The 17,001-nt window shown below is 42.0% G+C and overlaps 1 protein-coding gene across 1 annotated transcript in view; it reads right to left on the reverse strand.

Annotated features, from left to right (window-relative positions):
- si:dkey-11f4.7 (piezo-type mechanosensitive ion channel component 2) overlaps positions 1-17,001 on the reverse strand; it is a 648,587-nt gene that overhangs the window by 57,884 nt on the left and 573,702 nt on the right. The window contains 3 exon segments of the mRNA XM_051709767.1: positions 10,511-10,725; positions 13,165-13,312; positions 14,751-14,883. Coding sequence (XP_051565727.1) covers positions 10,511-10,725; positions 13,165-13,312; positions 14,751-14,883 — 496 coding nt within the window.

Here is a 17,001-nt window from a genome sequence, read left to right on the forward strand (position 1 = left end):
GATTATTTTACTCTGGAATGGGGCACCCGGCATTATTGTTCTGTCTTGCTCTGGAAACTATGCAGCGCGTCTTATTATAAGGAGGAGGAGGATTTTCCAGGGGTGATGGCGGGAGGTTTGGCGTATAAGCTTCTGCTTTACACAGATGATATTTTATTATTCGTCTCTCACCCTACTAGATCTATGACTTGCCTCCACAGAATTATTAATTCCTTTTCTAAATTCTCAGGATACAGAGTTAATTGGTCTAATTCCGAAGCTTTGGCTCTGACAGCGTACTGCCAGATAACGGCTTTTCAGCTGGGTGCCTTCCAGTGGCCCAAAAAGGGCATTAAGTATTTGGATATTTTATTCCCAGCAAATTTGTGTGATTTAGTTAGAGTTAATTTTGACCCTTTAATAAAAAGGTTTTCGAGCGATGTGGGCAGGTGGGCTTCATTACATTTATCGATGACTGGGAAGGTTAATGTTATTAAAACGAATTGTATTCCAAAATTCAACTACCTGCTACAGTCACTCACTACAGATGTCCCCCTCTCTTATTTCAAGCAATTTGATAGCATAGCGAAGTCCTTCATTTGGAATGGGAAACGTCCCAGATTACATTTTAGTAAACTGCATAGGCCGATTGATAAAGGTGGTCTAGGCCTACCCAAGATTTTGTTTTATTATTATGCGTTCAGTCTCAGATATCTGGCTCATTGGTCACTTCCACCTGAGAGAGCCCCTCCCTGGTTTTGTATTGAACAGGAAGTTCTTGCCCCTATTTCGCCATAGCAAAGCCTTTCTATCAAACTAATTGGAGAAGTTAAGTTACACCCCGTTATCTCGCATTTACACTCAGTATGGACAAAAGTGTCCAGAGTGTTTAATTCGGACATTTATTTAAATGTTCCCTCGAACTTATGGCTTAACCCCAAATTATGTATTAATAAGTCCCCTTTCTGCTGGTCAGAGTGGATTGTGAGGGGGGTTACTACACTCGGTGACCTAGATGAGAGATCCTTTGAAAATCTGGTTCAACATTTTGGGATTCACAGATCTCAGTTCTTTAGATATTTACAGCTGCAACACCTGCTCTGTACTATTTTTGGGAGTAGCACACACCCCCTTAAAGTGGCAGATACTCTGGGAGTGTTGATTACTGCTTTTGGAAAAGGTCATGAGGCATCAGTGTATTACTCCCTGCTAATACAGAGTCTGGGGGACGGAGCTTCAACTTCTCTCAAGAGATTATGGAGGAAAGATTTAAATTTGGTATTGGAGGATGGGTGAATGAGCTAGGATTCTAAAAAACATCCAGTCTGCATCTAGAGATGCAAGGGTGCGCCTTATGCAATTCAAGATTTTACATCGATTTTATTGGACCCCCTCTAGATTGTATAGGCTTGGTCTTAAAGACACACCCACATGCTGACGATGCCAATCAGAGGATGGAGACATAACGTCCTGGTTACTTTCATGATTTCCATTCCCTGATGGAGGGAACGAGACATTGTGTCGATGTAGTGACTCTAGGGGTCGCCCTTGGGAGCCCCAAACACCTCTGATCTTTGAGAAAAGGCCAATGGGAATTGGCGAGTGGAATTTGCATGCCACTCCCCCAGATATATGGGTATAAAAGGAGCTGGCTTGCAACCACTCATTAAGGTTTGTGCTGAGGAGCCGAGACAAGGTCCCGGCCAGTTCAGTGGGTAGTTCTGTGTCGTGGCAGGTGGGACACAACATCTCATTCCCTCCATCAGGGAATGGAGGTTACGAAAGTAACCAAGACGTTCCCTAGCTGTCACTCACTCAAAGTTGTGTCAATGTAGTGACACTAGGGGTCCCTATACAAAACGCCACAACTGGCTGAACTGTGTTACGTGAACTGGTGGTGCAAGATGGGCAGACCATTGTGTGCCTCGAAGCCAGCGCACCTGGCCATCACGTAACCTCCCCCAATGCTCTTACAAGTGTAGGGCTTTACTGGTTGTTTAGATCAGTGTTACTATCAGAAATAATTGGTAATTATTTCTGTAGTTATTAATCAATATTTAAATTAATTAATTGGATCTAACTCATTAAAACCTCATATGGGACTCCAGTAAATGTAGTGCGCTACGTTTAGGAGCAAGTTTGGTTATTAGCAATAATTATCAAAGATAATTATTAATTATTAAAATCAATAGAACATTGATGAGAATCAATGTTAGCTTTTTTTAATCCTTTAAATCAACAGTTATCAAAGATAATCATTAATTGTTAACGTCGATGAAACATTAATTAAAATTAACACTAGCTTATTGATCATTCAAATTCAATCAAAGATAATTATCAATTATCAAAAATCAATAGAATATTAATAAGGATTAACACTGACGGGGCACCACCCTGAAATCAGGGACTAATAACCGAATATTAAAACAGTCTCAATATTAGATTGTTTTCTTAGGAAAATCGACATCCGAAGAATATCGATTTTCGGGGGAAAAAAAACAATGAATGAAGGTTTGAATCCGAGCACTGACATCCCATCAGCATGACACAGCTGTATGCAAAACAAACCAAAACACGTCTCTTTGTAATATAAACGAAGTTTATTTATGCAGTAATATCAATTAATAATTAATACAATGCAGTCAATGAACTTCCGACTTACAACTACAAACTAAACAGTGATATGATTAGATATGGAAATAAAAATAATTCTATAGCACATAAGGTGTGTGTGTGACAGTGTGTGTGTGTGTGTGTCAGTGTGGTTAGTGAGAGAGAGAGAGAGAGATGATTAAGTGACAGCTTGAAAGCTGATTTCGCGATAGCTGGAGATAAAGCAGCCGTGTTCATCACTCAGAGACGCGGTTTTACGAGCGGGGCAGGGTGTGGTCTCCGTGGTGTCTTCCCCTTAGGAGCGGGGCTCGTAAAAGTCCCTTGTTATTTGACTCTTTAATGGATGAACTCAGTTGCTGTCTCACCCGCGATGGCGAAAATGCACAACAGTCCAATTTGGTTGGACCACAATACAGCAAAACAAATTCGTGATAATTAATACCCTGAGTATTAATAATTAGCGGACATGGCGGTCCGTAGACTGTACAAGCAAAAGCCTTGAAACACAAGAATAACACGCTATAATATTCTATCTCTGCCCAGACGTAAACCTCTTACTTGAATCGCATGAGGACACAGGTAGAATGTGTTTTCCTCCGTCCTTTAACTTTGACCTGGTTCCTTGAGGCTCGTGTGATGACGAGAGGGCGTTTCCTCACGCTGTCGGCGGGCGGTACGGCTGTTGATTGTCGGCGGCCGGTACGGCTGTTGATTCTCAGAGGGCGGTACAGCTGTTGATTGTCGGCGGGCTGGCGGAGAACTCAGAAATGTCGACTTGATTGAAGATGGAAGAGAAATCTTTAATCTCTTCACTTCTGTAGGCCAACGGATGAAGATGCGAATTGCTCGGCGGTCTCCATCGGATCCGTTAGAGTGTTCGGTTGAACACAGAGTAATCTCAACTCGTCCAGCGAGATGGAGATTGTATGGCTACAGTTTCAAGTCGGACATTACTTCCTTATGCCACGAGGCTGCACCGGAGAGCAGCAAAAAGCTACATCCGTATTCGGTGAATGAAGTAGCTGGAAGCCACTTTGGAAGCATTTCAGAATTATTTGAAGTCCTGATGATGTCATGTTTGAGGGACGTTCTGTTGTGTGCCTCATCCAATAGGAGTTGAGTGCTCGATCCTTTAGTGAGCAAGGCTTCATGGATTTGTAGTCTGTTTTGGACTCCCTTTGTTTGATTTTGGCGCGATTTTTATCAGTAAAATTTACGACTTAGAAGGAGGGGGCTTGAGGAATGTTTTTTATGACTGTTAGGCCTGCCTTTGTCTTCTATCTGAATACATGAGGCCCAACACAAGCGTCGTACGGTCCCCCTGCACCTCAGGGACAAGTTGACTGCCCATAAAATGGGGTCCGGCTGCCCCAGCCACGGCCTCTTCTCTTTCTTCTCTTTCTTCTCCCCAAAAGGAAAAATCATTCAGCTGGGGGCCTTATAGCATCCACGTCAGGGGGGGGTGTCACTCCTAAGGGGAAGACACCACGGAGACCACACCCTGCCCGAGGGGGAGGAAATTGTGTCAAAATGTGTCACATGGTCTTACCAAGTCTTGTCGGCAGTCTCTCATGTGGAGAAGTCCCCGTGGTAGGTCCTACCCAGGGGGGGAGGAGCTCTACAAACACAGCGACCGGGGCAGAGGGGCTTCTGCCCAAGGAAGACGCAGGTTCACCAACGGGGGAACCGTCTCGCAGAAGATACATCACACAGGGTTACATATGGGAAACCAGCGCATGTGGAGCACCTACCCCAGTACAGGGCCAAGTTAGCACATGTACTGGGCCAGGGGCACATAGCCCAGTCGGGGTCTCAGTATCACGTGAGAGTATCCCGGACCGAACTCCAGGCATATGTCGCTGACAGAGAATGCCTGCAGGTCCCCCACCCTCTTGATGGAAGTGAGCACAGTCAGGAGGGCAGTCTTCAAGGAGAGTGCCTTTAGCTCAACTGACTCCAGGGGCTCAGATGGAGCTCCCCGTAGGCCCCGAAGGACCACAGAGAGGTCCCACGAGGGGACGAGATGCGGTCTGGAAGATTCAGCCTCCTCGCGCCTCTAAGGAACCTGATGACCAGGTCGTGCTTCCCAAGAGACTTACTGTCAACTGCATCATGGTGCGCCGCTATAGCAGCCACGTACACCTTCAAGGTGGAGGGGGACAGCTGCCCCTCCATTCTCTCCTGCAGGAAGGAAAGCACTGACCCGACTGCGCATTTCTGGGGGTCTTCGCGTCGGGAAGAACACCACTTAGCGAACAGATGCCACTTCAAGGCATACAGGCACCTCGTAGAGGGAGCCTTAGCCTGAGTGATCGTGTCTACCACTGCGGGCGGTAGGCCACTTAGGTCTTCCGCGTCCTGTCCAAGGGCCATACATGGAGGTTCCAGAGGTCTGGTCGCGGGTGCCAGATCGTGCCCCATCCCTGAGAAAGAAGGTCCTTCCTCAGGGGAATTCGCCGGGTGAGCTGTTACAAGGAGCGTCAGGTCCGAGAGCCAAGCCTGGGTGGGCCAGTAAGGTGCTACTAGGACGACCTGATCCTCATCCTCCCTGACAGCATCTGTGCAAGTAGGCTCACTGGGGGGAATGCATACTTGCATAGCCCCCAGGGTCAACTGTGTGCCAGCACATCTGTGCCAAGGGGAGCCTCGGTCAGGGCATACTAGAGTGGGCAGTGGGAGGATTCCCGGGAAGTGAACAGGTCTACCTGCGCTTGACCGAATTGACTCCAAATCAGCTGGACCACCTGGGGGTGGAGTCTCCAATCTCCCCTGAGCGTGACCTGCCACGACAGCGCATCTGCCACCTAAGGGGACCACTGCCCGCAGAAATGCAAGGTCTGTCCAAGGGCTGAACAGGTGGTGGCAGATTGGCGTGATGGCCATGCGATGTGCCCCGCGGTGCCATGCCCATCTCGTGACTGCCGCCGAGGATGCCATTTGCCCCAGGACCCTCTGAAATTGTTTCAGTGGGACCGCCATTCTCCACCCGAACGCCTTCAGACAGTTCAGCACCGACTATCATAGAGACTGAGTCTAACTCCATGCCGAGAAAAGAGATGCTCTGAGCCATGGAGAACTTGCTCCCAGTTGACCCGAAGCCCCAGCTGGCTGAGGTGTTTGAGTACCAAGTCCCTGTGCATGCACAACAATCCCAATCCCAATTTTTGGTACGATGAAGTAGGGGCTGTAAAACCTCTTGTTCATCTCGGCAGGAGAGACAGGCTCTAATGCGTCCTTCCGTAGAAGGGACGTGATCTCCGCATGCAAGGCAGCGGTGTGCTCACCCATCACCAAGGTGAAGTGGACGGCGTTGAACCTGGGCAGAATCACGTAGCCGAGTCAGATGGTCCTGGTCAGCCACCGCGACGGGTTGGGGAGCGCAAGCCAAGGCCCCAAGCCACGCCCCCAAGCTCCGGGCGAGGGGGACCAAGGGAACAATCATGTCGGACAACTGGGGGGTGGGGCCTCGCAGTGGGGCGGAGCCTGAAGCGCCACGTTGGGAGGGCTTGAGCCCCGAACTCTTGGCCATGCTGAGTCTGGGGATTTCGAAGCACTTACCTGGCTCCGTATATCCACCATAGTACCAGTCCGGGACGGGGGAGGAGGGAAATCATCCTCGCAGCCTGTCGCAACCATCCTGGCGTGGGCGCAATTGTGCCACAGCTTGAAGCGCAGGGGCGGTGCGCCTGGTGTGGTGCCCGGCGGTCATGATAACAACTGCCCTGGACACAGAAATGTGTGACCCAGAAAGTGAGGAAACCGCCTTTTTCTTGAAAACGTGGGTACCGCAGCCCTTTGGGTGTGTGGCGAAATCATAAGAAAAGGAAAACAAGGATTCTCCACTCGGCCCTCCACCGGGGGATGGAGTGGTCTGTCTACCAGCTCCAGGTCTGTAGTGGGTCTCCGTCTCCCTGGGTCGCCTGTCTCAGGGGCGCATCGAAGACTTCCACGGGTTCTTAGCGGCGGGTCGTGAGACGGGTGGCTCCACGCTGGGGCCGGCCTCCTGGAGCGGGCTGCGGCGGAGCCGGTGTTGCTGCCGTAGGGGGACGCCCTTGGTGACAAGCAGACGGGGTGCAGGATCTTGATCCGCGCCGTGGCAGGATGTGCTGGATAGCCTCCGTCTGCTTCTTAACCACTGAGAACTGCTGGGAAAGTCCTTTGTGTCGCCGAATAGGCCAACCTGGGAGATGGGGGCATCAAGGAATCATACCTTGTCAGCCTCCTTCATCTTTACCAGGTTGAGCTAAAGGTGGCGCTCCTGGACCACCAGGGTGGATTTCGCCTGCCCGGAGGGCGAGATCGGCTGGACAAATGAGGCTGGACATCTATTCTCTGACTACAAACACATCAGACATATTTAGTAAGTTTGGTTCTCTGGTTTGTGTACAGCCGTGTTGTGTTCTGTTGTTAGCGTCACTGTGGCGGACCTGTTTTTAGATAAAATGATTTTTCGCTTGAACGCTCCATGTCGCTACAGATACTGCTTTAGTGCAGTCCCATGAATGCGCAGAGGACAGTCTGAACAATCATGAGTTTCTTGGAATAATTTATTAAACTTTTGATTAATACTTTTGTGTTCTTTTGAAGGTTGAAGGGGTGGTCACCATAAACAGAAATTGTATGACATCACTACAACGGAAAGTCAGGACTGCTGAGAGGATTACTGGTGCCCCCCTACCCAACCTCCAAGACATATACATCTCCAGAGTGAGGAAACGTGCAGGTAGAATCACTCTGGACCCCACACACCCTGCCCACTACCTCTTTGAACTGTTGCCCTCTGGCCTCAGGACATCCAGGCACAAGAACAGTTTTTATCTTCAGGCCATTTTCCTCATGAACAATTAAATGGCCTCAGGACATCCAGGCACAAGAACAGTTTTTATCTTCAGGCCATTTTCCTCATGAACAATTAAATTGCCTCAGGACTTCCCCATAGAGCAATAATGTAAATACATATCACATGTACATATGTAAATTCACATATTTAATTCAATAACTGTACATACCCCTACCTTGCACATACATTACCACTTGCACATCTGTTACATGTCCTATTATTTGTATTTCTATTTATACTCATACCTTGTTTTATATTCTGTGTCTCACTGTAATGTTCTGTGTGCACTTGTTTCTCCTATCACCAAACAAATTCCTTGTGTAAGTGAGAACACTTAGCAATAAAGCTCATTCTGATTCTGAGCACAATTTTTTTTTTCACAATTTCTCCCTTTGTGTTATGAAAAAAATAAAAAAATAAATAAAAAACATCATATGGGGTTATAACAACACAGGAGTGAGAAAACAATGACTGAATTTTCATTTTGGGGTGAACTACCCCTTAAAAAAAAATTTCAGATGAAACGATAAACACTGAACCTTACAAGACAAGCTGTTAAAAGTGACAACAAAAAACAAAAGCAACATCATAGATAAATTCTGTGGAGGGTCATGTGACCTGCAAGCTAGATGGCAGCTTAACTGGGTGGCTCCGCCGGCCTCACTCACATTTAACAAACTTCCAATGTTAATCCCTTGCTAGTTTTATTTTGTTCAGTCTTTCTTGATCACATTATGATTTCTCATCAAGGGAAAACCTCTGGAAGACAGACGCAACACAAGCAAAATCATGAAACCACAAATGGACAAAATGAAGGAGTCTCTCACCGCCATGATTGTATCAGTGATTGAGAAGCAACAGCTGAAGCGCAGTTCAAAGGCCTCCAAGATATCCAATCTGAACTATCTCGCTGTCTGAATGCGATACGAGAACCCAGGTTTGCAGCGGACTACAGCACCGTTACCATCAACCGTCACCGTGCATTTTCGGAAGTCACAAGTAGATCGCAACAAATGGGCTATCAGAGTTTCTTTATCAACCCTGCTAATCTGAAACTGACCCTCGTCGCAGTACAACACATTTTCTCATCCCCACAGGAGGCTGAGGATTTCCTGGATGAACTGGACTCTGACTGATACAGAAAAATAAATGTACTGTATAGAACCTACTATGCAGTCTTCTGGTGGTTTTAACCAAGAGGGTCAGGTAAATAATAGATTGAAGCACAATGTTGCAGCAGCATTGGCTTGATGTCTTAACTGCTTTACTAATATGCTGGAATATACGATAGAGAGTTCTGGTTATTATGTTAAAATATTGGCTGGGGGCGGTGGATCGAGTGTGTCTGCCAGCTTTCTCTGTCACATCATCCAATAGTTTGTTACAGATCCCCTAATGTGGACAGGTGTTGTTTTGTTGTTGGGGATGTTCTTCCCTCTGTTATTTGGGGAGTTGGGATGTGGGTATAGTGGTGACCAGGGTGGCTTGGTATGTCTCCCTTTATGTGTTATGTTCTGTATGGGATTTTATGTTTTTCTTTTTTTGATAACATTGTTCAGTTGGCACTCTTTTTGCACTTCAGTATTTACATTACATTACTATTTACACTATATTAAAACCATAAAGAATTGCAGTAGGTTTAAATGTAATTAGTTGGAATGTCTGTCTTGACCATCTGCAAAGGCATCACATTGACGTAGCACTCATTCAAGAGTCTCGCATTTGAGAAAGCCAGATGTCCAGAGGTTTTCTAACAGGTTTTACTCTGTGGCGGTGTCAACTTCAGTAGATAGTAAATCCTGTGGATCATTTATTGTACTGAATCGAACATTTTCTATTACAATTTTAGAAAAGTTTGGTTGTGAGGACTGCAGGATATCATACATCAAGGCAAACACTGTGGGCCATAATTTTGCCTTAATCTCTATTTATGCCACTTCTCAATATGATCCCAATGTTTTCATTAGTTTAACTACAACTCTTTTACATGTTCAGATTTACTCCCACATTATCGGTGCTGATGTGAACACTGCTGTGGATGCATCTCTTGATTGCTCCTGTTTGCAATCTCAGACATTGCAGGCTTCTTCTGCTGATTTTCGCAGGTTCATTTCAGACTTGATCAAATCAAATCAAATCACTTTTATTAAACTCTTTAGTTTAACGTATTTATTTTGCGCTTTACACTCTGCTGACATAAACTTGAGGATATATTACATTCTCACATCCTCATCTTAATTTTCAGAAACACACACTGTGGTAATTCAGCCTTGTCCCCTGTTGCTAAACTTTTGCTTGTCGCTTCACATGTCAGGGAACCATGCTGGCATTTCAACAGCACGTTTTTAAACAATAAGAAACTTTGTACGCTGTTGAAATAGAAACTAGGATGGTTTAAGGACTTAAGGAGTGCATGCATTTATTTTATTAAATCATATTATTTTGAAGTTTGATACATTAGGTCATATCACGATTCCTGTCTTTCCACTCGCAAATTTTATACCTATTTTAATGACAATTAAGACTTTTGTTGTATCACTTAAGATACAGTATGTAAGGCTTTTTTATGACCTTAAAATTTGGAAAACTGAATTTAAGACATTTTAAGGATCTGCAGGAACCCTGATAGCAACCACAAATGGATGCATTGAAGCTTGAAATGGTCTATAGTGAAGGGGACACTGTACTGTCTTTCGGATAAGATGTTAAACCGAGGTTCTGACTCTGTGTGGTCATTAAAAAATCCAGGGTGTTTCTTGAAAAGAGTATGAGTGTAACCCTGGCCAAATTTGCCCATTGGCATCTTTCTTGTGTGGCTTCCTAATAAACCCCCTGAATTGGCTAAATTACTTTGCTCTCCTCTCCACTGGTAGCTGGTGTGTTGGGCGTTCCAGCACACTATAGCTGCAGTAGTAGGTGGATACTGCACACTGGTTGTGGGTGATGACATTCCTCCACTACTACTGTGTGTAAAACACTGACTGTCTAGAAAAGCACTATTTAAATAAACAGAATTATAATCCTTGATTACTCCCAGTATGTCACAATCTTGTAGTTCCTCAGTGATTAAACCCTTACCTCTCTGTAACACCAGGCAGTATGAAGAACATCCAGAAGTGAATCCCAAACACAAGCACAACCTGGAAGACACACTTCCCGAGGAGAGTTTTCCGCAGATAGATTGCACGATCCACAATCATGGTGCTGAACTGAATGAGCAGCATAACCAGGAATGCCTCAGGAACCTGATCCTCTGACAGCGACTCTGTGATGTCAGCAGCCGCGCTGTGCTTCTGCAGCAATCATTCAAATCACTTATTAATACACATGTGTAGACAAAAATGATGTTATACAATATAAATCACTTGAATTGTCAACGCAACACAAACATCTGTTCTGAACTTTTCAACAGGCTTCACTGAATCTTAAGACTGCCACAAACATTGTGACTGTCAGCAACACATTGAGATTGAAAACATGCTTCATTCATTTGAATGAAGCATGTAGTGATCACATTAATAACTTGCCTAGCACAAATATTATATTTTGGTTAAGTATAAATCGAGAGAGGGGTCCTGATTTTATGTAAGTATGTAAACAGGGGTGTAAAGTAACGAATTACAAATACTCTCATTCCTGTAATTAAGCAGTGTTTCTCAGGAATTGCACTTTTTTTATGTAATTTTAAAATGGGATAATTTTACTTTTACTTGAGTACATTTTAAGGGCTGTTTCTGTACTTTTACTGTGCTATTTTCCCACCGTCTGTGTTCGCTACTTCCCTGTCCTGATTTTATTTTTATCCATCAACGTGATTGGCTAGGGAAAGTCTCGTGACTCCCATCAAATCAAAACACACATAGAAAACTTGAAGGTGGAGTGGCGCCAACTGCTATCATGAGCCCGTTGTACAAAAGTGCCTCAGTTTGTTCCTGGGAGGCAACACATTTCCTAACCCCGCCCCCACCCTAATCCTAACCTGAAAGGCTTGGCACCTTTTAACCATCACGCTATCATGATGAATATGGAGGACGCTTTAAGTAACACTTCAACACCTGAACATCCATGGCTGAACCTAAAAGGGCTTTTCACAATGAAGAAGGCCAATTGCTTCATCCTGTCATGTGAGTTTAGATTGCTCAAGCCAGTTGAGATATCAGCATTAATTCTACTTCTAATTTAAAGAAGCATATAAATTTAATATTTCTGCTTACTAGATTTTCTGTATCTATAACGCCTGTAAATTTGCTAGCTATCACTGAGATTATTGGGCTGCTGGGTTAGGGTTAGATATATCCAATGTTAGCTAGGTTATAGGGCTGGGGAATAAAACAATCTCGATATTTGTCGGAAAAAAATCCTATCCTGATGGTAAACTTTTGAGTAATTTTCTATATTTAGCCTACCAGGAGTGCTCATTACATCAATCACGATAACAAGACAACCATTGGTTGATCTTGACTAAATCTAAATTTGAAATTTTATTTCCTCGCTTCTATAGCTGCATACAGTTTGACAGGTGGCGTGTGTGTGTGTGTATGTACGTGTGTGTATGTGCTTTACATGCACGTGTTCCGAGAGCGGTAATGTGGCTACGCGCCTAAACCAGGGGGTCAGGAATTGGCTGGTTAGCAGGTAGATGCTGGAACTACACCACCCAATGGCAAAAAGCATGTTTCTCCATAGACAGCCATTTAAAAGTAGCCATGTTTTATGATGGAATAAATAAAATTCAAAGAACCATTTCAATTTAAATTATTTCATTACATTATAGCACATTGTCATCCGGTGACAGATTGTTTTTGAAGGGCTCTTAAAAGCGTGAAATTTATTGATATTTTCCCCTATCTATTCCCATTGACGATTGATCAGTCATGTGACATCCGATCGTGGAACTGAGCGCCCATGAGCAAAGATGGCAGCCTATATTTCGCTAGCTTTCTGGGAACCCTGCACTAGCTGAGCACTGTCATAGAAATGAATGGGGATGCTAACGGATAGCACTCTCCAGGTATTTTGTAGCTTCACGTCCTAAACAGTCAACACTTCATAATTCCACCAAAATGCCTGTTTTGGCGACCCAGATAGCAAAGAGATGTGGATTCCATGTCTATTTTTAGTTATAAGGGTCAGGATCAGTCGTATATTAATGTAGCCTATTATTCATGAAAACAAAATGCAAAATGTAGGAACATTTGCCGTGAAGCCAGTGGATTTCTCACAATGCTGCCATGTTCCTTTAAATTAAGATTGAATTTTAATACAAAGTCACATGACCTCAGTATTTGCAGGGACACTATTTTCAATAATTTTCACAGAAATTTGGCCAACTTACTCACTGCTCCTCGCTTCAGCCCCTCAAATGCTGTATCACCCAGGATACAAAAACCTTTATAGGGTAAGGCATCATAAGTGTTGTTCTGGTATTGTGAATACTCCTGTGACCAGATAAGATTTGATACTATGGCAATATATTTTTTTTTATTGCAGGTCTTGTTTTTCAGTGAGCCCCAGTTGAAGACCGAGAACTTGCAGATGTTGGCCTTAACCTGTGTCAACCTGGACAGACGCCTATTCCAGTCCTACCTACACCACACAAGACGCATAAGGTCCAGCCGCAAAATGTGCCGCAAAATGTCAAAGTGGGCCGCGATATTCAGAAGTGGACAGGGAAATCCATGCACCTACCATTGCAATGGGAGAAATTGTTTGTAGGATTGAGACACACTTACTCCAAAAGCCCAGTATCCAAATATAATGATGACGAAATTCACCACATCTACGAGGAACATCAGCGCATACACATCACACACAGGACTATACTCAGGGTGGATGATGTCATGGAAGAACTGCCTTATGGGTAAGTATATGTGTAGAGCACTGAAGGGAATAAAGGGGATAATAATGGTTTATTAGTTAAATATTTAAAGTATTATTTTTTTTTTTTTACTTTAAAATGGCAGCAGTCATGCAGGGTGTTAAATGTGTAGAACTGCCCAGACTAACGGTCAATGTTCATATATTTACAATACAGCTCTGTAAAGATGATAAAGTAAACAGATACAAATATAAATCAGATATAGAAATTTTTGGGAGATTCATTCATCATGTTGGCAAATTGAACATTTAATTCACTGGATTATCATACAATAAAATGGTGTTTTAGTGCCACGTTTAAAAAAAAAAAAAGTGAGATCGAGTCGTAATATTTTGAGAGAAAAGTAATAGTATTATGAGAATAAACTCGAAATGTTTTGAGAATAATCTCATAACATGCATTTTACGAGAATAATGTCACAAAATTTCTAGAATAAAGTTGTAGCATTATGAGAATAAAGTCAAAATTACGAGAATAAAGTTGTAGCATTATGAGAATAAAGTATATTGTGAGAACAAAGAAGAAATATTTCAATAATAAAATCACTAGATTAAACTGTGCATTATCACAACGATAGAACACATGCCAAGCCAGCAGCTTCATTAATGCAAGAAATGGATGTGGATGATTTAGTTAAATCATACTTAACCAATAAATAATTCTTTTGGTGCATCATTATGGAGTTATTATTAGTATCCAGACACTCAGGAGAAAGAACCAGACAGACATTCAGTCCCGCTCAGCGTAGGTGATGCTTGGTCTGCTTTCTTTGGTCTCAAAACAATACTATAACTGAGGAGATTATACCACATACAATGTCTTGAAATGGGCATATACATTTCACAGCAGTTCCAGTTAATTTTCCCTTAACTTCAGTGTAAGCATCTTGAGCCTCCCTTGACAGGCACCCGTAGGTTGAAAACTTCTGTATTCATGCACACCTCGTTCATGAACAGAGAGTTCACAAAAACTTCCCACAAATTCAGCTCAGCTAACTTGACAACAAAGTTGCACAACCAATGTTATGTCCCTGGTTAGTGGTATTTTCTGCATCCACCACATCACTTTGATGTTACTTTCCTTGTGACTTATTGCCAAGATATTACAATTTTATTCTTATTATCATATGACATTATTCTCATAATTTGTACTTTATTCTCAAAATATTACGACTTTATTCTCAAAATCTGTCGCTGTCTGCCACATGGGCAAATAAAGACTTAAAAAAAAATATATGTATATCTTTTTTGAAAAATCCTTCCATGACAAATCATTCCAGGCACTGAAACAAATGTTAGATGAGGTGAGCAATGCCTTCATTCATATGTGATTCATTTTGAACACACACACACACACACACACACACACACACACACACACACACACACACACAATCTATCTTGTAAAGTAAAATGAATAATTGTAGTGTGATTCTCTTACAGTTCTACAACAGCAGCTTTGGCTTCCAGCATTCCATCATTCATGTACTGTTTCATTCGCTCTCTCCTGCTCAGCGGCACCTTACACTGCTGTTTCTTCTGCGAATGCTGTTTCCTGTTTTGACTCCCATCTACTGAAATATTATTCAATAGGCATATTAGCACAAATTTATAGATACCTGCATATTAGTGAGCAAACACAAAAATATCAATTTAGTACCATTTTTTTAAAGTGTCATGAAACCCACCTGTATAGGCACAGTCAAGTTACCACAACACTTTCACTTTTGAAAAAGTGGGTGTGCAAAGCAGCAGAGGCAAATCAACTGTCTGTCCATAGCAAGCACAGGTGGCATCACGTGTAAGCAGGGTTGGGAGGGTTACATTTGAAATGTATTCCACTACAGATTACAGAATACATGCTGTAAAATGTAATTTGTAACATATTCTGTTAGATTACTCAAGGTCAGTAACGTATTCTAAATACTTTGGATTACTTCTTCATCACTGGTAGATTTTTTTCACTTGTTTTGAATATAAAAACTCAGCCAGTACAGTAAAGACAAAATACACATGTTAAAAATACATTCTCAGAAAAACCTAAATATCTTATGCAGTGTTGTTTCTAAAACAAGGTAAACCAAATTGATCTTGTTTTAAGGATTTTTAGATATGTTTACGGGAAAACAATACAAAAAATTATCATCAAGAATATGGTTTTTGCTCTAATATCAAAGGTCTTACTAGAAAAAATAAATTATGATCCAATGTGAATTTTCTTGATAAAAAATATGATCAGGCCTGGTAACATGTGCATGTAAAATGGCTAGAAATAGCATTTTAGCATAGCATAAAGCTGACAATTTACACAAGGTTTTTTCTATTTCTTCTGCTCCAAACTTACTTCAAACTTACTTCTCTGTCTGCTCGTATGAATGTAACACATCATAAGAAAGTGTGTCACCGCTGTTCAAATGCATTTTGGATCGCATCATTTATATGTATAAATGTTTTCCATCTGAAAGGACTAAATATTAAATGAAACTAATGACAATAAAATGTAAAGTAATCTCTTCAGTAATCAAAATACTTTTTGAATGTAACTGTATTCTAATTACCAATGATTTAAATTGTAACTGTAGTGGAATACAGTTACTAATATTTTGTATTTTAAATACGTAATCCTGTTACATGTATTCCGTTACTCCCCAACCCTGCGTGTAAGACATGAATTATTATAGATACAGTATCTACAATTTCATTTGTAATTTTTAAAATCAGAATTCTTGATATTAGCAATGGAATGGAAGTGAAAATGCTAATAATGATATCATTACTCACAGGGGAAATAAGATCTTCAGTTTACTTAATAATTTTAGGTAGATTTACTATAAAATAGTCTATATCTATAAAATAGATAAAAATATTTCTTAAATTAGAAGCAATACATTTCCTTTGATAAAATTACACAACATGTCCACTAATAATTTAATTAAAAACTACCACATAAAACTACTCATTACAATCAGTTAAAATACATTTCATGACACATGAGTTATCCACGATGTGAGACGTGGCCAGTGACAGAAATAAAGAACATCCAGCAGGATCGAAAGAAAAATATCATTTGGACACAGAATTTATGGTAGGAGATTTTTTTTTACATGTTTTTGATATTATACTTGGCAAATTGAAAGGAAATTGACATTTTATGCTAGTTTAATATTGGTTTTATCTGAGTGGCAAGGCTTTACAATTTCATAAGGTCCAGCTGCTAGCTCAGAAACATTTTTACAAAGGGCTGAATGAAATCCTGGGTTAAGATAATGTGATAAAGTAACATTAAATTTGTTGTTTTGTAATTAAAGCTTGGGCAAGATTTTTGTAATTTTCGAGCTAAGCTAAAAATATTGACAGACAAGATGCTTTTGTATCACGGGTAAGTAGAAAAACACATTTATGTTTAGATAATAAAGACATGACTATTTTAATGCATGTTTATCATGTTATGGATTTCTGAATCTGAAAATATTTCTGTTTTTCCATGCATTCCATTCATGTTGGTCCTACTGTTAAAAAAAATCACGGGAAGTTGTCAGCATCTTAATGAGGCTCAGGTATGTGTTTCATATCAATGATGAAGGAATCATTGTTCTGCAATTGTTGGACTGGGATACAAGGATGGACAGGCCACCGGGATTAAACTGTGCAGCGCATCCACCAGCCGCAGCGCAAGAGCAGAACGGAACAAC

Source organism: Myxocyprinus asiaticus, chromosome 11 (assembly GCF_019703515.2).
Source record: "Myxocyprinus asiaticus isolate MX2 ecotype Aquarium Trade chromosome 11, UBuf_Myxa_2, whole genome shotgun sequence".
Taxonomy (NCBI): Eukaryota; Metazoa; Chordata; class Actinopteri; order Cypriniformes; family Catostomidae; genus Myxocyprinus; species Myxocyprinus asiaticus.